The 24,962-nt window shown below is 53.5% G+C and overlaps 1 protein-coding gene across 3 annotated transcripts in view; it reads right to left on the bottom strand.

The window, feature by feature from the left end:
* Positions 1 to 20,418, bottom strand: part of MMP24 (matrix metallopeptidase 24) — a 72,064-nt gene extending 51,646 nt beyond the window's left edge. For all 3 annotated transcript variants that reach the window (XM_068167372.1, XM_068167374.1, XM_068167373.1), the window contains exons 1-2: positions 20,291 to 20,418; positions 14,602 to 14,750 (exon numbers count right to left, since the gene is read on the bottom strand). In XM_068167372.1, coding sequence (XP_068023473.1) covers positions 14,602 to 14,750; positions 20,291 to 20,389 — 248 coding nt within the window. In that variant the 5' untranslated portion in view covers positions 20,390 to 20,418. The remainder of the gene's footprint in view (positions 1 to 14,601; positions 14,751 to 20,290) is intronic.
* Between the last annotated feature and the right edge of the window lie 4,544 nt (positions 20,419 to 24,962).

The following is a 24,962-nucleotide window of genomic DNA, read 5'->3' as shown; positions in this document are numbered from 1 at the left end:
AAGAGAGCTGTTCCACACACTGCACTATAGCTGGCAAGAGCCCAGGCTGTGCACACAAAGCTAGCACACCTCTCACCTCAGCCCCCAGGTCTCAGCAGGCTGTCTTTCAGAAGCCAAAGCAAGCTGGGGAAATCAGCCCTGCCTTGCCCACACAGCTCCTGCCACCTTCCAATAAAAGCAGCACAACTAAGGTGTGCTTTAGGAAAGCCATATTCAGGGCTGGAGAAGAGAAGACTCTGGGGAGACCTTAGACCTGCATTTCAATAACTGAAGAGGACCTCCAGGAAGGCTGGGAAGGGACAGTTCAGAAGGGCCTGTGGGGGTACAATGAGGGGCAATGGAAACTGGAGCAGGGGAGATTTAAGTTGGACATCAGGAGGAAGCTCTGCACAATGAGGGTGGTGGAAGACTGGAACAGACATTCAGGATCAGGAGGTGTCCCTGCTGCCTGCAGGGGGTTGGACAAGATGACCTTTGAGGGTCCCTTCCAACCCAATGCAACCAGTGAATCTGAGATGTCCCTGCCCATAGCAGGGGGGTTGGAACTAGATGATCTTTAAGGTCCCTTCCAACTCAAGCCACTCCAGGATTCAACCCCAACGTGCTGTGTTTCCAGGCATCCTTTACTTGTGTTCTTTTGCATGGCTTCTAGCCCTTTGCTGGAGAGCTGTTAGGCTCAGAGCAGCCTGGAGTCTCCTAGGTATTTCCTAAGTGTTTGAAACAATCCACCCCAGTCCTGTGGTATGACTCAGAGTCTTTAACAGAACCCATCACAAACCATAGGAGAGTTAGGTTTTCATCTCCTGAGCTTCCTGAGAACTCCAATACATCATCCTGCCCTGACTGCAGGCAGAAAATGATCTGCTGTGTTTTATCTTCACCAGTATTTCCTAGGAGACAAAAAGGTACCAGGGGAGCACTACCACACTGGCATGGCCCTGTAGGACAAGCCACCAGGACTTTGAAGGACAGTGATGACAAATCAACAATCCATCACCAAGTCCCTCAGCCCTCAGCACCTGTTTCATAGAATCACAGAATCAACCAGGTTGGAAAAGACCTCAGAGACCATCAAGTCCAACCTGTCACCTAATACCTAACACCTCCTGACTACTAAACCATGGCTCCAAGTGCCACATCCAAGCCTTTTCTGAACACCCCCAGGGATGGGGACTCCACCACCTTCCTGGGCAGCACATCCCAAGGGCCAATCTCTCAGTCTGGGAAGAACTTTCTCCTCACCTCCAGCCTGAACCTCCCCTGGCACAGCTTGAGACTGTGTCCTCTTGTTCTGCTGCTGGGGGCCTGGCAGAAGAGACCAACCCCCACCTGGCTCCAACCTCTCTTCAGGGAATTGGAGATAGCAAGAAGGTCTCCCCAGAGCCTCCTCTTCTCCAGGCTAAGCAACCCCAGCTCCCTCAGCCTCTCCTCACAGGGCTGTGCCCCAGACCCCTCCCCAGCTTTGTTGCCCTTCTCTGGACACCTTCCAGCAGCTCAACCTCTTTCCTAAGCTGAGGAGCCCAGAGCTGGACACAGGACTGCAGGTGTGGCCTGAGCAGTGCTGAGCACAGGGCAGGATGAGCTCCCTGCTCCTGCTGGCCACACTCTTCGTGCTGCAGGCCAGGATGCCATTGGATGAACACCAGCTGCCACACACATTACCTCCCTGCCAAAGCCAAACACAAGTGCACAAAGACCCCAATTTGTGAATTCCCTCAAAGGCAGCCAAATTCCCTGCACCTGTGGAGCAGGGAAAGGCTTCTAACCCCTCTCAAAGGAGTGAAAGAAACACTGCACACAAGGATTGGATAGAACAGGGAAGTTTAAATGGAAGTGCTATTCATAAACTACATGCTACAGTGCAGAGCATACAAAATACACACACTCCATAGTCTGGGCTTAACACAGAAGCTCATTAAGCCAAAGCTTCCACAACATCTTCCACAACAGGGCAAAAAATCCAAGCCTCAAATGCCCAACCCCCACCATGGCTCTCTAGCCCCATACCAAAGCCAAGTGACACAGCTAAAATTGAGCTCAGCAGCTCCAGGGCCCTGCCAAGGCCATTCAAGGCTTTGCTCCCCTGCACTGAAAAGATAGGAAGCAGCATCAGAAAAAGAGAGAGAGGGAAAGGGGAAAAAGAGCAGAACAGCTTGTGCTGTCTGGTTTTGTAGAGGTGCAGGGCTTATGGGAATGAAATAACAACAGATTACAATTTCCTGTCCACCTCTGGACACTCTGCAGCAGGAAGAGTGTGGCCAGCAGGAGCAGGGAGCTCATCCTGCCCTGTGCTCAGCACTGCTCAGGCCACATCTGCAGTCCTCTGTCCAGTTCAGTATTCAGTATCACTAAGGTTGGAAGAGACCTCAAAGATCATCGAGTCCAACCTGTCACCACAGACCTCATGGCTAGAGTAGGGAGGACACTACTGCCCACTGCAGTTCTGGGCTCCTCAGGTCAGGAAAGATGTTGGGATGCTGGAAGGTGTCCAGAGAAGGGCAACAAAGCTGGGGAGGGGTTTGGGGCACAGCCCTGTGAGGAGAGGCTGAGGGAGCTGGGGTTGCTTAGCCTGGAGGAGACTCAGGGGAGACTTCATTGCTCTCTCCAACTCCCTGAAGGGAGGTTGGAGCCAGGTGGGGGTTGGGCTCTTCTCCCAGGCCCCCAGCAGCAGAACAAGAGGACACAGTCTCAAGCAGCACCAGGGGGAGGTTTAGGCTGGATGTTAGGAAGAAATTCTTCCCAGCAAGAGAGATTGGCCCTGGGGATGTGCTGCCCAGGGAGGTGGTGGAGTCCCCATCCCTGGAGGTGTTCAACAAGGGATTGGATGTGGCACTTGGAGCCAGGGTTTAGTTGTCAGGAGGTGTTAGGTATTAGGTGACAGGTTGGACTTGATCTCAAAGGTCTTTTCCCCCCTTATTGATTCTGTGATTCTCTGGACCTCCTGGAGGTCTGTACCTTCATGGTTCTTTGTGGCAGTTTTAAGCTGTGCCTAGGAAAAGTTTCCACAGATTGAGTAGAAACATGATAGAAGGTAAACAAATTAGCACTGGCTGGGAAAGGGGAAATAATGATAAGGTCTAAATAATCCCAGTGCTCTAAAGTTAGCTGGGTAACCTAACTCTTTCTTTCTTTTCCAGCTTCTTCACTCTGGCAGATACTGGCTGGGTGTTTTTGCTTAGCTGTTGCTGACCTTGGCTGTGTTCTTTGTTGTAGCTAAGCACTCACAAGCTACTCTCTACTCTTCTCCCTCCCTCTCCTTTACCTTGTATAGGGTGGGGGAAGGGAGCAGGGAGGGGGAAGCTGTTGGTAACCCCTGGTTTTGTCCACAGGGGTTCTGGCGTGGTTTATAAATTGCAAACAGAAAGAATGGAATGGAATGGAATGGAATGGAATGGAATGGAATGGAATGGAATGGAATGGAATGGAATGGAATGGAATGGAATGGAGTGGAATGGAGTGGAATGGAGTGGAATAGGTTGGAAAAGACCTCAGAGATCATCCAGTCCAACCTGTCACACAACACCATCTGATCAACTAAACCACAGCACCAAGTGCCTCATCCAGGCTCTTCCTGAACACCTCCAGGGATGGGGACTCCACCACCTCCCTGGGCAGCACATCCCCAGGACCAATCTGTCTGTCTGGGAAGAATTTCTTCGTAACATCCAGCCTAAACCTCCCCTGGCACAGCTTGAGACTGTGTCCTCTTGTTCTGGGGCTGGGAGAAGAGACCAACCCCCACCTGGCTCCAACCTCCTTTCAGGGAGTTCTAGACAGCAAGAAGGTCTCCCCTGAGCCTCCTCTTCTCCAGGCTAAGCAACCGCAGCTCCCTCAGCCTCTCCTCACAGGGCTGTGCCCCAGACCCCTCCCCAGCTTTGTTGCCCTTCTCTGGACACCTTCAAGTCTCTCAGTGTCCTTCTTAAACTGAGGAGCCTAGAACTGGACACAGGACTCAAGGTGTGGCCTGAGCACTGCTGAGCACAGGGCAGAATGACTTCCCTGCTCCTGCAGGCCACACTGTTCCTGATGCAGGCCAGGATGCCACTGGCCTTCTTGGCCCCCTGGGCACACTGCAGGCTCATGTTCAGCCTGCCATCAACCAGCACCCCCAGGTCCCTCTCTGCCTGGCTGCTCTCAGCCACTCTGACCCCAGTCTGCAGCACTGCCTGGGGTTGCTGTGGCCAATGTGCAGAACCTGGCACTTGGATGTATTAAATCTCCTGTCCTTGGACTCTGCCCTTCTGTCCAGCCTTGTATGTTTAGTACATCCTGATTCCATTTCATATTTCTAGATGGCAGCTGTGCTTGTAAAAAGCTTTGTTTGCCTTCCACTGAGCTAGTCTGGCAATTTTATTCTGGGGGGTAGTTTCAACCCACCGTGTTCTTAAAGGCCCCCAGCCTCAAAACATGGCACCCTGTGTGTGGTGGGTTGAATTTCCCCCCCAAACATGAACTTTGCCAGACCAACTCAGCTAGAAGCAAATGAAGCTGCATTTACAAGCAAGAACTACACTCTACAAAGGAATGCAGTGAATAGGTACAAAACACCCAGGAGGCACAATATTATACAGAGAATAGAATAGAATAGAATAGAATAGAATAGAATAGAATAGAATAGAATAGAATAGAATAGAATAGAATAGAATAGAATAGAATAGAATAGAATAGACCAGACCAGACCAGACCAGACCAGACCAGACCAGACCAGACCAGGTTGGTAGAGAACTTCAAGATCATCACGTCCAACCTATCATCCAACTCCACCTAATCAACTAACCCATGGCACCAAGCACCCCATCAAGTCTCCTCCTGAACACCTCCAGTGATGGTGACTCCACCACCTCCCTGGGCAGCACATTCCAATGGGCTACCTAAACCTCCTCTGGCACAGCTTGAGACCGTGTCCTCTTGTTCTGGTGCTGGCTGCCTGGGAGAAGAGACCAACCTCTGCCTGTCCACAACCTCCCTGCAAGTAGTTCTAGAGAGCAAGAAGGTCTCCCCTGAGTCTCCTCCTCTCCAGGCTAAGCAACCCCAGCTGCCTCAGCCTCTCCCCATAGGGCTTGTGTTCCAAGCCCCTCACCAACCCTGTTGCCCTCCTCTGGACACCTTCCTGAAAGTCAACATAAACAGCACAAGAACTCCCCTGGCAAAGAACCAGGGGAAGCTACTGGCATCTCCCTCCCTGCCTCCCCCTTACCCCCCTGTACAAAAGGAACAAGATAAGGCAAGCAGAACAAGAGGACACAGTCTCAAGCTGCACCAGGGGAGGTTCAGGCTGGATGTTAGGAAGAAATTCTTCCTAGCAAGAGAGATTGGCCCTGGGGATGTGCTGCCCAGGGAGGTGGTGGAGTCCCCATCCCTGGAGGTGTTTAAGAGGAGATTGGATGAAGCATTTGGAACCATGGTTTAGTTACAGTATCACAGTATAACTAAGGTTGGAAAGGACCTCAAGGATCATCAAGTTCAACCTATCAACACAGACCCCATGACTAGACCATGGCACCAAGTGCCACATCCAATCCCCTCTTGAACACCTCCAGGGATGGGGACTCAACCACCTCCCTGGGCAGCACATCCCAATGACGAACGACTCGCTCGGTGAAGAACTTTCTCCTCACCTCGAGTCTAAACCTCCCCTGGCACAGCTTGAGACTGTGTCCTCTTGTTCTGGTGCTGGCTGCCTGGGAGAAGAGACCAACCCCTTCCTGGCTACAACCACCTTTCAGGTAGTTGTAGAGGGCAATGAGGTCACCCCTGAGCCTCCTCTTCTCCAGTCACAGTGACCCTTGCCTGTGCCACCAGAGTAAGTGGATCAAATGCATAAAATGCCTGGAGAATGCCAGGGCCAGGGTCACCAGCAGAAGCCCAGGCAGTGTCAGTGTGCTTGGGAGGCTGTGGCCAGAGCCTGTTTGCTCAGCTCTGCTCTCCTGTCCTGTAAGATCCTGGGGAATGTGTCCTGAACAGAAAGTTGCTGTGCTGGGACCTTCGGAGGCCAGTGCCTGTAGTTCTGCATCTATCCTGCTCTCCTTTTTGCCCTGCTGCCACATGCAGTGGTGAGTTCCTCCATGAGCCATTTCTGGCTTCTGGATGTGCCCACACCAGCAGGTGGGACAGTGTTTGGGGTACAGGCTGCTTCTCCTCGTCAGAGAATCATTTAGGTTGGAATGGGCCTCTTGAGATACTTACTCCAGCCCCCTGTTCAAACAGGGACAGCTAGAACAGATTGCCCAGGTGGGTCTGGAATACCTCCAAGGATGGAGATGCTGTCACTTCCCTGGGCAACCTGGGACAGAGTTTGGCCACCTTCAAGCTGGTGCAAGAAAAAAGCAAGATGTGTTAAGGCTGGAAGTAAAGGAGACAGGGGAGGGGAGCTGAGTTCTCTGATGGTGGTATATGGAGCAGCTTGCTTGGCTCTTCCTCTTCACCTGGCCAGGCAGGCAACTGCTTCCTGCAGCAGGGGTGACAATCAAGAGTCAAGGCTTATGGGGAGGAGCTAACAGAGTTTGGTGACTGTGACTCTCAGATTGTTCTGCTGTGGTCCTTACAGCTGGAAGCCTCAGACTTGTTCAGTCTGATTCAGTGAGCTATGGACTGGAGTGGCTTTTAATGACTCAGGAGCACTGTAACAAGGAGGGGAGTGGATAGAATTTGATCCCAGTACCTGCACAGATGCAGTCTGGATCTGTCTCTTTTGTAGCATTGTCATCATTGAGCTGTTACAGTATCACAGAACCACCAAGGGTGGAAGAGACCTCAAAGATCATGGAGTGAAACCTGTCACCAGAGACCTCATGACTAGACCATGGCACCAAGTGCCACATCCAATCCCCTCTGGAACCCCTCCAGGGATGGGGACTCCACCACCTCCCTGGGCAGCACATCCCAGTGACGAATGACTCTCTCAGTGAAGAACTTTCTCCTCACCTCCAGCCTAAACCTCCCCTGGCACAGCTTGAGACTGTGTCCTCTTGTTCTGGTGCTGGGTGCCTGGGAGAAGAGACCAACCCCTTCCTGGCTACAACCTCCCTTCAGGTAGTTGTAGAGGGCAATGAGGTCACCCCTGAGCCTCCTCTTCTCCAGACTAAACAATCCCAGCTCTCTCAGCCTCTCCTCACAGGGTTGTGTTCAAGGCCTCTCCCCAGCTTTGTTGCCCTTCTCTGGACACCTTCAAGTGTCTCAATGTCCTTCTTAAACTGAGGGGCCCAGAACTGGACACAGGACTCAAGGTGTGGCCTAACCAGTGCAGGGTACAGGGGCACAATGACTTCCCTGCTCCTGCTGGCCACACTATTCCTAATGCAGGCCAGGATGCCATTGGCCCTCTTGGCCACCTGGGCACACTGCTGGCTCACATTCAGGCGGCTGTCGATCAGCACCCCCAGGTCCCTCTCTGTTTGGCAGCTCTCAGCCACTCTGACCCCAGCCTGTAGCTCTGCATGGGGTTGCCGTAGCCAAAGTGCAGCCCCTGGCACTTGGACTTGTTGAATGCCATCCTGTTGGGCTCTGCCCATCTGTCCAGTCGGTTGAGGTCCCTCTGCAGAGCCTTTCTACCCTCTACCAACCAACATCTGCTCCTAACTTGGTGTCATCTGCAAACTTGCTGATGACTGACTCAATCCCTTCATCCAAATCATCACTGAAGATGTTAAAGAGCACAGGGCCCAGCACTGCTCCCTGGGGCACACCACTGGGGCCTGGCTGCCAGCTGGCTGTGGCACCATTCACCACCACTCTCTGGGCTCAGCCTCCAGCCAGTTCCTAACCCAGCTCAGAGTGTAGTGCTCCAAGCCACGAGCAGACAGCTTAGCCAGAAGTTTGCTGTGGGGGACGGTGTCAAAGGCCTTGGTGCAGTCCAGGTAGACCACATCCACAGCCTGCCCCACATCCACCAGACAGTCACCTGATCATAGAAGGAGATCAGGTTGGAGAGGCAGGACCTGCCCTTCCTAAATCCATGTTGGCTGGTTCCTAAATCCATGTTGGTTGATCAGATGGTGCTGATTGACAGGTTGGACTTGATCTTGAAGGTCTTTTCCAGCCTGGTTAATTCTACTCTACTCTACTCTATTCTACTCTACTCTACCCTACCCTACTCTATTCTACTCTACCCTACTCTACTCTGCTCTATTAAGGAGCAGAGAAGTTAGACTTAGCCAAGGCCAGCCAAAGCAGGTTCTCTTTCCTGAGCAAAGCAAAACCAGCCAGAGATCAGAAGAGAAAAGGGAGGACTTGTTATGGTACAGCTCCTCTTATTCTAGGCGTTTACCCAATGAATTTGTTCAGAATATTCTTTTCTTTTCCTTTTTACACCCAATGCTGATTTATTTATATTTTTTCCTACTTTTCTGCTCAAAATCTGTAACTAAATTTTAAAGGGATAGCCTAAAACCAACCTCCCTGTGCCAGCTCCATCACAATGGGCAGGCAGAAGGCAGGGCAGGGCAGGCTGTTCCAGGCTGTTTTAAAAGCATAGCCTGAAACCACCTCCCTGTGCCAGCTCCATCACAATGGGCAGGCAGAGGGCAGGGCAGGGCAGGCTGTTCCAGGCTGTTTTAAAAGCATAGCCTGAAACCACCTCCCTGTGCCAGCTCCATCACAATGGGCAGGCAGAGGGCAGGGCAGGGCAGGCTGTTCCAGGCTGTTTTAAAAGCATAGCCTGAAACCACCTCCCTGTGCCAGCTCCATCACAATGGGCAGGCAGAGGGCAGGGCAGGGCAGGCTGTTCCAGGCTGCTTTAAAGGCATAGCCTGAAACCACCTCCCTGTGCCAGCTCCATCACAATGGGCAGGCAGAGGGCAGGGCAGGGCAGGCTGTTCCAGGCTGCTTTAAAGGCATAGCCTGAAACCACCTCCCTGTGCCAGCTCCATCACAATGGGCAGGCAGAGGGCAGGTCAGGCTGTTCCAGAGGCAAGCTGCAATGTTGGCACTCTGGGCTTTAGAGGCTTCTTGAAGCCAAGCACCCAAGTATCAGCATTTGCAGAGCTGCTGATAGACTCAGGCTACCCACAGCTGCCCAACTCCCCTCTCAACATCATTACACTTGGCCCTGCCCCCATCTCCTACCGAAGTTTGCTCCAGAATTCAGCTGCACACCTCCTGAAGCAGACCTAGGGGAACACCCTGGCTGCTTGGGCAGAGCTAAGCAATATTCAAGCTGTCAACAGCCTGTGCTAATGACAAGCTGAGGAGATTTATCTGGAGCAGTTCTCTGGTTCAGATTGCTTCCCAGGCACAGGGGCCCTGCTCCAGCCACGTGGGCCAGGGTCCAAGCCCAGCCATCTATGCTTTTCTCAGCAGGAGAAATCTATGGAGAAGCAACCACAAAGCTGGAGCTTGCAGCCACTGACCTGCTTTCAGCAGCTGGGTTTGACTGCCATTCCCCACTCAGCAGTGTGGATAACCCTTTCTGAGTTCTAGGGGCTTTATCAGAACAGCTCCCATCAGAAACAACAGAAGCCAGGGACTTCAAGCAGCATTCAGCTACTTAAGGCTGCTTCCCAGCCCTCCCTGTTCTGTTTGGTTTTTACATGAGGGCACCAATAACACTGGGTCACCAACATTTATACCTGGCACTTGTACACACCCAGACTGTTGCACTCCTCCAGCTGCTTGGTATGCAGAGAGGTAACTTCCCAAAGCAGTGACACCCAGCTCCTGTCCAGGCAGAGCTGCTCTCCCCAGCTCAGGGGCCAAGCCCCTCACCTTGCAAGGTTCCTAAACAGAGGAAGCTGCCACTCTCAGTCTCCTGCTTTTGAGCTGCTGGCAGTGGCCAGCAAGGTGAGGGAGGGGATTCTGCCCCTCTGCTCCACTCTGCTGAGCCCACAGCTGCAGCTCTGGGGCCAGCTCTGCAGCCTCTGTGCCAGGAAGGCTCTGGAGGGGCTGGAAGGTGTCCAGAGCAGGGCCAGGAGGAGGAGCAGAGGGCTGGAGCTGCTCTGCTCTGGAGCCAGCCTGAGAGAGTTGGGGTTGTGCAGGCTGGAGAGGAGAAGGCTCCCAGGAGACCTTCTGGTGGCCTTCCAGGATCTGCAGGGGGCTCCAAGCAAGCTGGGGAGGGACTTTGGAGGGGGTCAGGGAGGGATAGGACTGGGGGGGATGAAGCAAAATAGAAATGGGGAGATTGAGCTTGGATGTGAGGAAGAAGTTGTTCCCCATGAGGGTGGTGAGAGCCTGGCACAGGCTGCCCAGGGAGGTGGTGGAAGCCTCACCCCTGGAGGTTTGTTAAGGCCAGGTTGAATGTGGCTCCTGGCAACCTGCTGTGGTGTGAGGTGTACCTGCCCATGGCAGAGGGGTTGGGACTGGCTGAGCCTTGAGGTCCCTTCCAACCCTGACAGTTCTGTGATCTTGCATCCCAAGGTGAAGAAGCTACACAACAGGCTCAAGACAAAATACAAACCACTTATAACACAAGTAAGATTATTCCTGGTTTCCTCCAGTGCCATGTGATTGATTGTGACAAACACAGCAGCCACCACTTCTGTGAGGTGCCAGCACAGCTCTCCCAGCACCATGCCCTTGCTGAGGCAGGGTCAAAGCAGGCTATGAGGAGATGTTTCATGTATCTCCCCTGCTCTCATTACAGGAAAACTTCACAGCCTCAGCCTGTACCTCTGCTGAACACCATCCCCCAACCCCACCTTCCTTTCAGCTACCAGTAAGCACCACCAGTGTAGGAAGGAACACCACCAGACACCAGTGCAGATTAGAGGCTGACCTGCTGGAAAGCAGCTCCATGGAGAAGGGCCTTGGAGTCCTGCTGGACAAACAGAATAGAATAGACCAGACCAGGCTGGAAGAGACCTTTGAGATCATCAAGTCCAACCTGTCACCCAACACCATCTAATCAACTAAACCCTGGCATCAAGCACCCCATCCAGTCTCTTCCTAAACACCTCCAGGGATGGGGACTCCACCACCTCCCTGGGCAGCACATCCCCAGGGCCAATCTCTCTTGCTGGGAAGAATTTCTTCCTCACCTCTAGCCTGAACCTCCCCTGGCACAGCTTGAGACTGTGTCCTCTTGTTCTGGTGCTGGGTGCCTGGCAGAAGAGACCAATCCCCACCTGGCTCCAACCTCCCTGCAGGGAGTTGCAGAGAGCAAGAAGGTCTCCCCTGAGCCTCCTCTTCTCCAGGCTAAGCAACCCCAGCTCCCTCAGCCTCTCCTCACAGGGCTGTGCCCCAGACCCCTCCCCAGCTTTGTTGCCCTTCTCTGGACACCTTCCAGCAGCTCAACCTCTTTCCTAACCTGAGGGGCCCAGAACTGGACACGGTAAGTTAGTTCTCCATGGGACAGAAATGTGCCCTGCTGGCCAAGAAGGCCAATGGTCTCCTGGGGTGCATTAAGAAGACTGTGGCCAGCAGGTCAAGGGAGGTTCTCCTCCACCTCTACTCAGCTCTGGTGAGGCCTCATCTGGAGTACTGTGTCAGGTTTAGGTCTCTCCAGTTCCAGAGGGACAGGGAGGCTCCAAAGGAGGCTATGAGGATGCTGAAGAGACTGGAACATCTGTCTGATGAGGAAAGGCTGAGAGCCCTGGGACTGTTTAGAGTGGAGAAGTGAAGGCTGAGAGATCTGATCAGTGGTTACAAACATCTGCAGGGTGGTGCCAAGCAGCAGGGGCCAGGCTCTGCTCAGTGCTGTCCTGGGACAGGACAAGGAGCAGGGGACACAAACTGCAACCCAGGAGGTTCCACCTCAACATGAGGAGAAACTTCTTCAAGTGTGCTGAAGCCTTGAAGCAGACTGCCCAGAGAGGTTGTGGAGTCTCCTTCTCTGGAGGCTTTCAAGCCCCATCTGGATGTGTTCCTGTGTGACCTCCACTGGGTGACCCTGCTCTGTCTGGGGGCTTGGACTTGACCTCCAGAGATCCCTTCCAACCCCTACTGTTCTGTGATTGCTAATTCCCACTGCCTGTGCCTGCATGAGAACTTCCACACACTTGGGTTGCCACTCTTGGAGGAAAGAGCAGGCTCAGGATTTGGTGGTGTGTTGGAAGGAGATGAAAAGCTTTAGGCTTCCCCTCTAAGTGTAAATAGAACATGCAGAATTGGTTGCAAGCAAAGAAACCACAGAAAATAGAAACTCTACACTCTGACTGCTCCTACAGTTGCTTTAAAGGGACAGAGCACTGTCAGAAGTGACAGAAAATCCATAACTGCAATCTCAACACTCCTAACAGGCTGAAGTAACAGCTGAGCAAATGACCAAGTAGTTCAGAGCTCAGTGCCAGTCTGCCTTGCCAGATCTGCTTTTACTCAGCCTCCACAACCAGGTCTGAGGAGCTGACAGCCCAAAAAGGGCCAGCTAGACAGGGCCCTCCAACTCAAAACCCAGACCCACTGCTAAGAGCAGCTAGGACCTCCTCTTCCACTCATGTCATTTCTAGCTGGGTACTCCTGCTCCACCCTGCTGGACAACAGATGGACCTACTGGCTCAGGACAGACGGAGGCAGAGCAACCAAACCTGCCTGCAAAGCACACCCTGCCTGCTTACAGCTGAGCTTTCAAGCCTTCAGAGACTCCACTCTCAGAAGAGGGAACCATCCAGGCTTTTCTCTTGTCAGCCTTTGCATGTTCAGGCACCAATTAAACTCTGCCCATTGTCTACATTTAGCCAGGGCTAAACTCTGGCAGTTGCCTTATGACCTCTCCCCAGCAGAGGAGGAGAATGAGAAAAAGGAGAGAAGAGCCACAGGTTGAACTGAAAGTGGATTTAATGAACCAGCCCAACTGATGCCATTGTCAATAGAAAGCACCCAGAGTTATCCTCAGCCCAGCAAAGGTGCAGTGAGCACACTGCATGGGAAGGCAGCCCTCAGGAGAAGGAAGAGGAGCAGGGTCAGGAGGAGCCCAAGAGGAAAGCCTCAAGCAGGAAGCTCCTGCTCTCAGCAAATTTGCCACTGAGTGTGGTCTGGGACACCCCTGTACACTGAGTGTGCTCTGGGACATCTGTAGCCAGCTCAGGTCCTGGCTGACTCCAAGTAGCTCCTGGCCTGCAGCCTACGGCTGGCCTAGGATTCTGCCCCAGCAAAACCAGGACACCCATATATAAGTTCAGTGAGACATGGGCAACACCTTCCTTCCCTGCACAAAAACACTTCTGAACTGAAGCAGGGGCTCTCACACACCATTTAGTCCCTCCTCCTGCCACCCACAGGGCAGCAGAAGCATCTCCCTAACTTTCCAAATCAGCACCCCAATACCACAGCCTCTTCTTCCCTCTCCCCCTCCCAGCTCTTAAGCATTCCAACTGCAAGCTTCTACACACCAGCTGGACATACACAGCCTTGCTCTCTGGCTCCCCATAACACCCTGTGCTTGTTAATGGCAAAAAGATCTCAGATGCAAAATCCCCACCTTGAAAAAGCATTTCATCTTCAGCTCATCTGAAAAGCAAACAAACAAACAGGATTATCCCTGTCACTTAGTGGAGAACCAGGGCTGCTCCTGGGAGCCAAAGGGAGGAATGTTACACTCACTGCAGAGGCACTGCCAGTCCAGGATGATCCCTTCCCTCCTAATTCACTGTTTCCTTTGTTTCCCCCTCTTCTTGTAGACTGGAAAGCACACAATCAAAGCCCTTTGTTCTTCACACCCCTTGGTGATGCTGTGCTCCCTTTCCTTTGTGTTACTGTGTCCTTTATGCCAGCAGAGTGGCATGAGGAGAGAAGAAGAACTAGAGCACACTTTCAAAGGGTTTGCTAATGCATTAAGGTCAAGGGGAAACTCTCAGGCAGGGCATAAGCAAGAGCTACTATTTGTGCTTTCTTTTTTAGCTCACCATGAGATGCTTCTTTCTCCTAGAAAACACTAGCAAACCCTTATCTGCATTGTACTTCAGTTAAGAGACACTCCCCCAGTCCAGGCCAGCAGCATGCAGACTTACCAGTGCACAACATCCATGCAGTCAGAGGACAGGAAGCCTGCCCTGCTAAGTTAGCAGCACCAAACTTCCACACTTCCCAGTACCCCCTGAAGAGCAGACTAAAGGCCTCCACAGAATAAAGTCCCCTCCAGCTTAGGTGATTTGTGACTGGGGCCATCAAGCCATGATCACAACAAATAACACACAGCAGAGAACATCTAATGCCCAACAAATGGCAACTACTAGCAGCTAAGCAGCTTTGACTATTTGTCATCAAACTGCAACAACTCACTTCAGCCCAGAACAAGAGATCTTCCCAAACACCATCTATGGAGCTCCACAACTCAGAATCCGTGGAAGAAATGCATTAGAAGCCATTTCTAGACCCAGGTTTTCACCTAAACCCAGAGAGAGGTGGAAAGAAATGAAAGCCTTGATGTTCTCCACTTGCAGAGGCTGAGGGGATTCATGTTTTGCCTGCACACCAGCAGTGGGGACCCACAAACAAAGAATGACATTTAACAAGAGCTCCTGCTCACACTCACACACAGTGCTGCCAGCCAAAGGAAAAGGTGGAGCTGGCCACATGTTTTCATCAGGGACACCTTTTCATAATCAAGACTTCTCTGGCTGAGTCAGTCAAATTTTTCCCTTGTGAGGGCTTCTTGCAGCTGGAGTAATCACCCAGCTAATAGGACAAGGTGCTGAGAAAGGGAAAGGCACAATTAGGCCACGTTCATCTTACTCAATGGTTGTCTGGTCCAAAACTCCTGTCACTGGGATCCCATAGAACTGCTGCATAGTGGCAACTGCAGACTGCACAGCTTTTCCTGACTGCAAGGCAGACATTGGGCTGTCAGATGGAAGCAAGTAGCCGTAAGCTTTTAACCAGCCCTGGAAAAGAAAGAGACAGACAGAAGGATGCCACCATTAGGTTTCAGCTGAACAGATCAGAGCATTCCCTCAACAGCAAAGGTGATGAACTAGCCTCCCCCCCTCCCCAAACCCAAAAAAAAAACCCCAACCATCTGATTTGTGGTTAGGTTTGGTAATATCATCTGCTCCTCAGGAAGGGCTGAAGACTTCTGACAGCACAATGCCAATTAAACCTGGCTGTCATCCCTACTGAGTAACTGGAGTAGCCTTACAGTATCACTAAGGTTGGAAGAGACCTCAAAGATCATCGAGTCCAACCTGGCACCACAGACCTCATGGCTAACCCATGGCACCAAGTGCCACATCCAATGCCCTCTTGAACACTTCCAGGGATGGGGACTCCACCACCTCCATGGGCAGCACATCCCAATGGCCAACAACTCTCTCAGTGAAGAACTTTCTCCTCACCTCCAGCCTAAACCTCCCCTGGCACAGCTTGAGACTGTGTCCTCTTGTTCTGGTGCTGGCTGCCTGGGAGAAGAGACCAACTCCTTCCTGGCTACAACCACCTTTCAGGTAGTTGTAGAGAGCAAGAAGGTCTTCCCTGAGCCTCCTCCTCTCCAGGCTAAGCAACCCCAGCTCTTTTGGAAGGCACGCATGGACTCCTTGGTGGTGAGGCAGGAATCGTTTATTGGCACAGAACAAGCAGCTTATATAGAAAAAATCGGGCAGGGTAAGCAATTCCCTGACATTCTTGCACCACTGCTGCTAACTGGGCTTTCTCATTTGATATGCAGCTGTCCATTGTTATCTTCATCCCATATCAGGTTGGTCTTCTCCAGCATGGAGGCAAGCGTCCTCTTGTCTGGCACATCAGGTTGTTTACCACGGTCAGCTCTTCCTTATCATCAAGCCATCCTTCCAGTATCAGTGGCCTGTCGTTCTTTCTTGTCCTGAAACCTTCCATAGATACTTTCTGCTTTCCTACACAGCTCCCTCAGCCTCTCCTCACAGGGCTGTGCTCCAGACCCCTCCCCAGCTTTGTTGCCCTTCTCTGGACACCTTCAAGTCTCTCAATGTCCTTCCTAAACTGAGGAGCCCAGAACTGGACACAGGACTCCAGGTGCAGCCTAACCAGTGCTGAGTCCAGGGCACAATGACTTCCCTGCTCCTGCTGGCCACTCATCCTGATGCAGGCCAGGATGCCACTGGCTTTCTTGCCCTCCTGGGCACACTGCTGGCTCATGTTCAGGCAGCTGTCAATCAGCACCCCCAGGTCCCTCTCTGCCTGGCTGCTCTCAGCCACTCTGACCCCAGCCTGTAGCTCTGCCTGGGGTTGCTGTGGCCAAAGTGCAGCACTCGGCACTTGGACTTGTTGAATGCCATCCTGTTGGGCTCTGCCCATCTGCCCAGCCTGGCAAGGTCCCTCTGCAGAGCCCTTCTGCCCTCTGACTGACCAACTCCTGCCCCCAGCTTGCTGTCAGCTGCACAATTGCTGCTGACTGACTCAATGCCCTCCTCCAGATCATCACTGAAGATGTTAGAGAGCACAGGGCCCAGCACTGCTCCCTGGGGCACACCACTGGGGCCTGGCTGCCAGCTGGCTGTGGCACCATTCACCACCCCTCTCTGGGCTCAGCCTCCAGCCAGTTCCTAACCCAGCTCAGAGTTGCTGCTGGCCAAGCCAGGGGCTGACAGCTTAGCCAGGAGTTTGCTGTGAGGGACAGTGTCAAAGGCCTTGATGAAGTCCAGGTAGACCACATCCACAGGCCTCCCCACAGCCACCAGGCAGTGCCCTGGGCATGGAAGGAGCTCAGGTTGCTCAGGCAGGACCTGCCCTTCCTAACTCGATGCTGGGTGGGCCTGAGCCCTTGGCCGTCCTTCAGGCGCAGTGATTGCCGTCCTTTGGAGCACTAGAAATTCCCAGGAAGCCCTGTCCTTGTTCCAGACACCTCCTGTGCACTGTCAACTTGCATCATGAGACTTCTCAGTGCCCACAGCAGCACACTCCCAGTAACCCACTGTCCACCACCTACTGCTGCCTCCAGACCCCAAGCAAGCAGCTGAATGCTCCACAGAGCAAGACCTTGGAGTGCTGGTGGGCAGCAAGTTCTGCATGGGACAGCAGTGTGCCCTGGGGGCCAAGAGAGCCAAGGGCATCCTGGGGGGCAGCAAGAAAAGTGTGGCCAGCAGGGCTAGGGAGGTTCTTCTCCCCCTCTCCTCTGCACTGATGAGAGCACTCCTGCAATACTGTGTCCAGTGCTGGCCTCCCCAGCTCAAGAGAGACAGAGACCTGCTGGAGAGAGTCCAAGGGAGAGCCACAAGGATGATTAGGGGACTTGAGTGTCTCCCCTATGGAGAGAGACTGAGCCCTGGGGCTCTTTAATCTGGAGAGGAGAAGGCTGAAAGGGGATCTGATCAATGTCTATCAATATCTAAGGGGGGGTGTCATGGAGGGGGCCAAGCTCTTTTCAGTGGTGCACAGTAATAAGCCAAGGAACAGTGACAGTGGATACAAACTTGAACACAGAAGGTTTCACCTCAACAAGAGGAGAAAATTCTTTGCCGTGAGGGTCACAGAGCCCTGGAGCAGGCTGCCCAGAGGGGTTGTGGAGTCTCCTTCCCTGGAGACTTTCAAAACCCACCTAGATGAATTCCTGTGCAGACCACCCTAAGGGATCCTGCTTTTGGCAGGGGGGTTGGATTGGATGATCTCTGGAGGTCCCTTCCAACCTCTAAGGTTCTGTGAACGGCCCAGGGCAATCCCCACCAGCGCTGGCTGAGCTTTACACTTGCACTGAGCACAGCAATATCTCCCTTAAAACCTCCAACTAACACCAAAAATCCCACTCTGAAAGCCTGGAGGGGCTCTGGTTAGACAGACTTTTCCTCTACTAACAGCAGACACCTACCACATGGTTAGAATAGGAAAAGAGCCAACTCTCCTCCTGGAGCTTTGTCCCCGTTCCTTGCCTCCCTCCCAAAATGCAGCTTCAGCTAAAACCACCTCAGACTTGTCAGGATGCTAAGGACAGCACTTGCAAAAACACCCTTGAATTCAGGAGTGTATTTTTTCCCTTCCCTTTCTCTGCCCCCCAACTCTGAGGGCACAATAAACCAGCTCATCAATTCACCATCAAGTGCAAATGGTAACAAACCTGAAGGGAAGAGCTGCTTCAGAAACTTTGCACTGTGACTTCCTGCACACACCCCACAGCTGCTTTCTCCTGCCCACTACCCCCAGGCCTCCTATTCAACACTTACACCAGAATTGCTATGAGAGACACACACAGACCCTGGATGCTCTCTCCAGCCACCAGGACAACCCACCTGACTGCCAGGACACAGTCCTCGACACTCAAGTGCTGGACTGATGATGAATCATCTGCATGTGCTGCTCTCACCCTGGCAGCCTGACCGCTCAGAGCAGGGGGCAGAGGAGGGCAGAGACTGAATCACAGAATCAGCCAGGCTGGAAGGCACCTCCAAGATCATCAAGTCCAAGTGATCACCCAACCCTATCTAACAACTAGACCATGGCACTAAGTGCCTCATCCAGGCTTTTCTTAAGCACCTCCAGGGATAGTGACTCCACCACCTCCCTGGGCAGCCAATCTCTCTTTCTGAGAAGAACTTCTTTCAAAGCTCAGGCCTAAGCTTCCCCCTGCACAGCTTGAGACTGTGTCCTCTTGTTCTGCTGCTGGCTGCCTGGGAGAAGAGACCAACCCCCACCTGGCTCCAACCTCCCTTCAGGTAGTTGTAGAGAGCAATGAGGTCTCCCCTGAGCCTCCTCTTCTCCAGGCTAAGCAACCCCAGCTCCCTCAGCCTCTCCTCACAGGGCTGTGCTCCAGACCCCTCCCCAGCTTTGTTGCCCTTCTCTGGACACCTTCCAGCAACTCAACATCTTTCTTGAATTAAGGAGCCTAGAACTGGACACAGGACTCAAGGTGTGGCCTGAGCAGTGCTGAGCACAGGACAGACAAAGCACTGGAGAAGGCTGCCCAGAGAGGTTGTGGAGTTTCCTTCTCTGGACACATTCAAAACCCACCTGGATGAATTTCAGTGCAGACTACCCTGGGTGATCCTGCTTTTGGCAGGGGGGTTTGACCCAGTGATCTCTGGAGGTCCCTTCCAACCTCTAATGAATGTACTGTGATACTCTGAGGGGCACATCCTCTCCTAACATAACACAGCAGCAGAAAAGGGGTGCAGGTCAAGAGGAGCACAACAGAGAAAACAATCTCCACTTCTTTGTGGCAACAGAAAGATATACTAGAATGGATAGGGACAAAAGGGGGGCAGGGGGGAAGTTGCTTCCAAAGCAGAAGAAAGAAGGTGAGAAGGTGTAAGACAGCATCTGGGTCAGGCATATTCATAGAGAGAGACTGGCCACTTCTTCATATCATGGTTTGGGTTGGAAAGGACCTTAAAGATCATCTAGTCCCAAACCCCCTGCCATGGGCAGGGACCCCTCCCACCAGCACAGCTTGCTCAAGGCCTCATCCAGCCTGGCCCTGAACACCTCCAGGCAGGAGGCAGCCACAGCCTCCCTGGGCAGCCTGTGCCAGAGCCTCCCCAGCCTCACTGCCAACAATTTCTTCCTAATCTCCGGTCTCAATCTGCCCCCCTCAAGATTCAATCCATTGTCCCTTATCCTGGCACTCCCAGCCCTTGCCCAAAGTCCCTCCCCAGCTCTCTGGATCCCCTTCAGGTACTGCAAGGCTGCTCTGAGCTCTCCCTGGAGCCTTCTCTTCTCCACACTGAACAGCTCCAGCTCTTTCAGCCTGTCCCCGCAGGGGACATATTAAAGTTCACCAAATAAATGGCCACGCAGCATATGCAACAGAGCCATCACCCAGGGCTCAGCGCAAAGCCAAGCTGCAGAACTGTTTGGAGAGCAAACCTTTGCTAGCACTGCCGTGAGCTCCGGTCCTGGGCTCTGACAAACACGGAGTGCTGGCACCCGCAGCCCTTCAGCCTGACCAAAAGAAGCTGTCCTTGAGCGGCAAGGGCAAGGCACACGAACCGCTCCAGCGCTGAGGGAGGCTGCTCTCACCTCTTCCCCTTCCCTCCAGGCCAGGCTCGGCCGCCACAGCGGGGACGCCGCTCGGTGCCCGCACAGGCACCGAAGGACTCCGCTCCCGGGCGGCTGTTGGCCAAGCGCGCGCAGGACGGGCACGGCCGCCCTCGCCTGCCAGCTGCCAGCCTGCTCGGGCACAGAGCAGCTGCCAGCCAGCGTGGCCGCGCACCTCAGCCCAGCCTCGCAGCCCCCCAGCCCAGCCCGGCCGCCTCGGAGAGCGGCAGGACGAGAAGGGCCTACCGCAGACGCAGGAAGGGCTGCCGGCGGGCAGCAGCGCCCAGGCACGGCGACAGGAAGCCCGGGAGAGCTGGAGGAGCCCAGCCTTGCAGCCAGCGCCGCGCACGAACCGGGACCGGGCCGCCCGTCCCCGGTACTCCGCTCCCAGCTACGGCACCGCCGGCCCGGCCGCCCCAGGGAGCCGCCCGGCGCAGAGCGGCTCAGCGCCCGGCCTCGCCCCGGGCTGCCCTCCCGCACCTACCCGGCCGGCGCTGGCGTCGTCGGCGGCGCGGACCAGGGCACACAGCAGCGGCAGCAGGGAGCCCGCCGCGGCCAGGCTCGGACGCCGCCTCGGCGCCATGGCAGCGCGGCGGGGCCCGGCCACCGCTCCGGCCCGGCGGCGGCGGCTGCGCGCAGCGCCCGGAACGGGAAGCAGTCACCGCCCCGCCGCTTCCTGCCCCGCGCCCGGCCGAGCCGGCGCCTCCGGCCGAAGCCCACGGCAGGGCTGAGATCCGGGCACCAGCAGCCCCACGGTGCCGTCCCTTCCCGCAGGGTTTTTTCCCACGCAGCCGCCTCTAGCTGCAGGTTGAGCGCTCGGAGGGGCTGGCGGCGACCCCGGCCCGGCCGCAGCACCCCAGCAGGAGCCCCGGCGCCTTTCTCTGCCGAGCCGCTTCTGGCATCACCGGGTTTGTGCTGCTCCTGAAGCGCCTCCCAGGCAGCCTGGCCTTGGCTTCGGCCGCAGCCCGCAGGCGTTCCGCAGGCGGCTGCAGGAGGCTCGGGGGCGTGCAGCTTGCAGCGAGCCCAGGGGCCAGAGGAACACGGGGCTGGCAGGTCGGTGGCTGCTGGTCCTGGCCCCGCTCTGAAAGGAGGTGGCGTGCTTCTGAGATTGGTGTCCAAGGGAAGGCACGGAGAAGCCCGGGAAGGCTTTGCCACTGGCTGGAGAGGAGAACCCTGGGTGTGCTCGGAGAGCTTGCCAAGAAGCAAACACACTTCGTGAGAGATGGCAACTGGAAATCACAGAACGTATTGGGTTGGAAGGGACCCTGAAAAGTCATCTTGCCCAACCCAGCTGCAGTCATCGGGGACAGCTCCAGCGAGATCAGGTTGCTCAGGGCCCTAACAATTCTGACTTTGATTGTCTCCGGAGATGGGACCTCCACCACATCCCTGGGCAACCTGTTCCAGGCTTTCATCACTCTTACTGTGCAGAACTTGCTCCTGATGTCCAACCTAAATCCACCCTGCTCCAGTTTCAAACTGTTGCCTCTGAATCACAGAATCACAGGACTGCTTACATTGAAAGAGACCATTAAAGACCCATGTGCTCAGCTGGTTAATGCCCAGCACTGCCAAGTCCACCACTATGCCAACACAGCTTTAAAATTAGCAGTGAATGGAACTGGGCAATTCAAATCTTGGGTCCATGTGGAGGAAAGTGAGATTTTTTATGCTTGGCTTGTTCCATAGACCTGTGCCTGAAGGCAATAGGTGTTCCTCCATGCAGTCTTCTAGAACCTTACTACATCTGCTGAGGGTGAAAGGGGAATTCTCCAAAAGCCCTTAGAGAAAAGTTAGTAAGATACAATGCTGTAGAGCTGTCCTGGATGGAGTTGATCAGGGCCTGCAGACTGAGAGACAATGCAGATACTCTCAGTAACTTGATACTCTACAGGAAGTCATAATCAAACTAATAATAATTATTAAGCTTTGGGTTCCCCTAGAGACCTACAGGATCCTGATTGCTCTGAGCCCCCTCCCTGGAAGAGTTCAAGGCCAGGCTGGATGGGGCCTTGAGCATCTTGGGCTAGTAGTGATACAATGAGGGGCAATGGTTTGAAACTGGAGCGGGGCAGGTTTAGGTTGGACATCAGGAGGGAGTTCTGCAGAATGAGGGTGGTGAGACACTGGAACAGGTTGCCCAGGGAAGTGGTTGAGGCCCCATCCCTGGAGACATTCAGGATCAGATGTTCCCTGCTGCCTGAAGGGCAGTTAGACAAGATGCTCTTTGAGGGTCCCTTCCAATCCAATGCAATCTGAAAAGCTGTCCCTGCCCATGGCAGGGTAAGGTGGAATTAAATGATCTTTAAGGTCCCTTCCAACCCAAACCATTCTGTGATCACTTTATCCCCAGTCTGGGGTCATCTCTCTGGTGTGCAACAGCCAATGTGCACACAGAGTGGAGGCATTTTACCTACACCTGCACAGAGCTGGGAGCATTCCACAAGCCTAACTCTGCCTGTTTACTCCCTGTACACTTCTGGTTAGACAAACCCCTCCTGCCTCTGCATACTTACTGTTATTCTACTTCTTGACTGGTTTGCAACTTCTTTGCCTTCAAGTAGAACAATAGCAGCTACAAAATTAAGAGCCTATGCTCTGAGAGGGGTGACGGTGTAGGCAAGGGGCTTCTCATCTCAAGGGGGAATGTGTCTCAGTGTCATAACGTTAATGAGTAAAGGTCACTCATTAGGATCATAAGTTGCAAGAGATTTACATCATCACAGTTTGCTGGTGAAAGTTTCTGCTGTTGACACATTCTTGTTTCTTTAGGTCTTGATGTACTTGGTGTCTTCTCAGAACCTCTTGTCTGATTTTGATGGGAATGTGTAGCACAAGCCAGGCATGAGAGCAGCTCTGCAGAAAGAGGCTTGGGTGTGTTGATGGAGAAGCTCAAGATAGGCTGGCAGTGCCCTCCTGCAGCCCTGCACACAGCTGCCTGCTGGGCTGCATCAAGAGGAGCGTGGGCAGCAGGGCAAGAGAGGGGATTCTGCCCCAGATATGTTCTGCCAAGACCTCACCTCAAATACTGCTTCCAGTTCTGGTGTCCCCAGCATAATGACACAGAGCTGCTGGAGAGAGTCCAGAGGAGGCCACAGAGATGACCTAAGGGCTGGAGCAGCTCTGCTGTGAGGACAGGCTGAGAGAGCTGAGGGTATGCTGCTTGGGACCTTAGAGCTGCCTTCCAGTACCTGAAAGGATTCTCTAGGAAGGCTGCAGAGGGACTTTTCACGAGGCTGTCTAGAGATAGGCCAAGGGAGAATGGTTTGAAGCTGAGGGAGAGCAGGGTTGGACTGGAGCAGGGTAGAAGTTCTCCAATATGAGGGTGATGAGACCCTGGAATAAGTTGCCCAGGGAGGTTCTGGATGCCTCTTTCCTGGGGGTGTTCAAGGCCAGGTTGGTGTCTTGGGTTGAGCTGAACCTGCTGCTGTTATCCATACCATGCTGCAGTCATGCCAGCTTAAAAAAAAACAAAAAAGTGGCAGTGCTAACTGGAGCAAAGTAGTGCGGGGCTTGAAGTTCAGATTGCAACATGGCAGGCTGCCTGTTCTGATTGCTGCTTCTGGGTTTGGGCTCTTTTTCTGCAGCTGGGACTGAGGTAGCTTTGGTTTTCTGGTTTATGCTGGGGTGTTTTTTTTTAACCTGTATTTCACTGTGCTGCTTCTGCAACTAGGCTAAGCTAAGGGAACCATGCATTGTGTTATTAATTAGATTAGCTAAGGTAATTATGGAGTGTATTATTAGTTTAATTAGATTATCAGCTAAGGTAATTAGGCATTGTGATTATGATATCTCATGTTTACATTAAACTCTTATCTCTTTGTCTCAGCCCTGAGCTTTGTGTGTTACTTCTCCCCTCCCTTCTGTGCTGGGGGAGCAAGCAGGTTAGCCTTTGTGCTAAACCATTACAATTGGATGAGGCCCTGAACAGCTGAGTCTAGCTGAGAGGCATCCCTCATGGCAGGGAGGTTGGAGTAGATGATCTCTATGGTCTCTTCCAGCCTGAGCCTCTCTCTGATTCCATGATCATCAATGCTTCAGGAAGAAAAGCAAAGTCCACTGGCTATGAAAGAAGCAGTAGGCAACTCAGGAAGAGTACAAGGCTCTTGCAGGGATATGTAGGGAGAGAATGAGAAAGGCCAGAGTTCAACTGGAACTCAGTCTGGCTAGTAACATTAAAGGGTGGAGTAGTTTGGGCTGGGTGCTCTCTGCTACAGGGGTGTTTCCTGTGTCCAGAAGTCGAGCCCAGTTGGTGGACACAGGAAACTAGGTATTTCCTACCAGAATTCTCTGCACCACTAGAAAATCCAGCACAGGGTCTGGCCCTTCCTCTTTCCTCCCTCTCCACCACCCGGGAACTGGGGGAGATGTCTCCTGGCCATGAGCCTGGCTAGGCCTAAGGCCACAGGGGAAATGGACAGTCTCAGATGTGGCCAGCTGAGACTAGCCTAGCAGTGTGGGGGGGAAGGAGCCCTGGGGGTCTTGGGTGCACCCTCAGGTGGGGGTGGGATGTTTCTGGGTCTGCTTTGGAGTTTCTTTTGTCACTGCACTTCCGGCTCGCTGTACACACTCACTGCTTTCCATTTAAACTTTCCATCACATTTGCAATCCATTTGAGTCGTTATTTCTGCCCGTGGTGGGGAGGGGCCTGCCTCAACCCAGCACATTTTGGTGTTGCCAGCCAGGAGTCAGTTGTTGTGGCCACTCTGCAGATCGATTGCAAAAGAGAGTTTAAATTTAGTTCTGGGCCTCAGTTTGGGTTTGGGAAGTTTGGGCTCAAGTTTTGTTGCCAGGGTGATTGTGTGAGTTCTTGTGGATTGCAGGGAGACAGCTGGTGCACAGCCAGCGCTACAGAGCCCCTCCTGCTGTTTCAAGCAGGGGTGGTTCTCGACCATTGGCACCGGGGTACAGCTTGAGAACTCAGAACCTGCCCTTCCTCCACGGCAGGGAGTGAAGTGGGGGAGGGGCAGTGGTGAGAAGAGCAGAGTCAGGTCCATTCTCGCTGCAGGGACAGGGCCAGCCAGCTCCCAAAACCCAAGGCGGCGAGTGGGGACCACAGCTGGAAAGCTGTTTTCAAGGACTCTGAGAACGCATTTATGGCTTTCACTGGAGGAGCCGTTTGAGTGCCCAAGGAGTGGAGGTGATTTTGGTTCTGG

The sequence above is a fragment of the Melanerpes formicivorus genome, unplaced genomic scaffold (genome assembly GCF_026170545.1).
Source record: "Melanerpes formicivorus ecotype bairdi unplaced genomic scaffold, bMelFor1.0.p_v2 SCAF_116, whole genome shotgun sequence".
NCBI classification, from domain to species: domain Eukaryota; kingdom Metazoa; phylum Chordata; class Aves; order Piciformes; family Picidae; genus Melanerpes; species Melanerpes formicivorus.
Note: the sequence above shows the minus strand (reverse complement) of the source record. Positions and strands in the feature narration are given on the sequence as shown.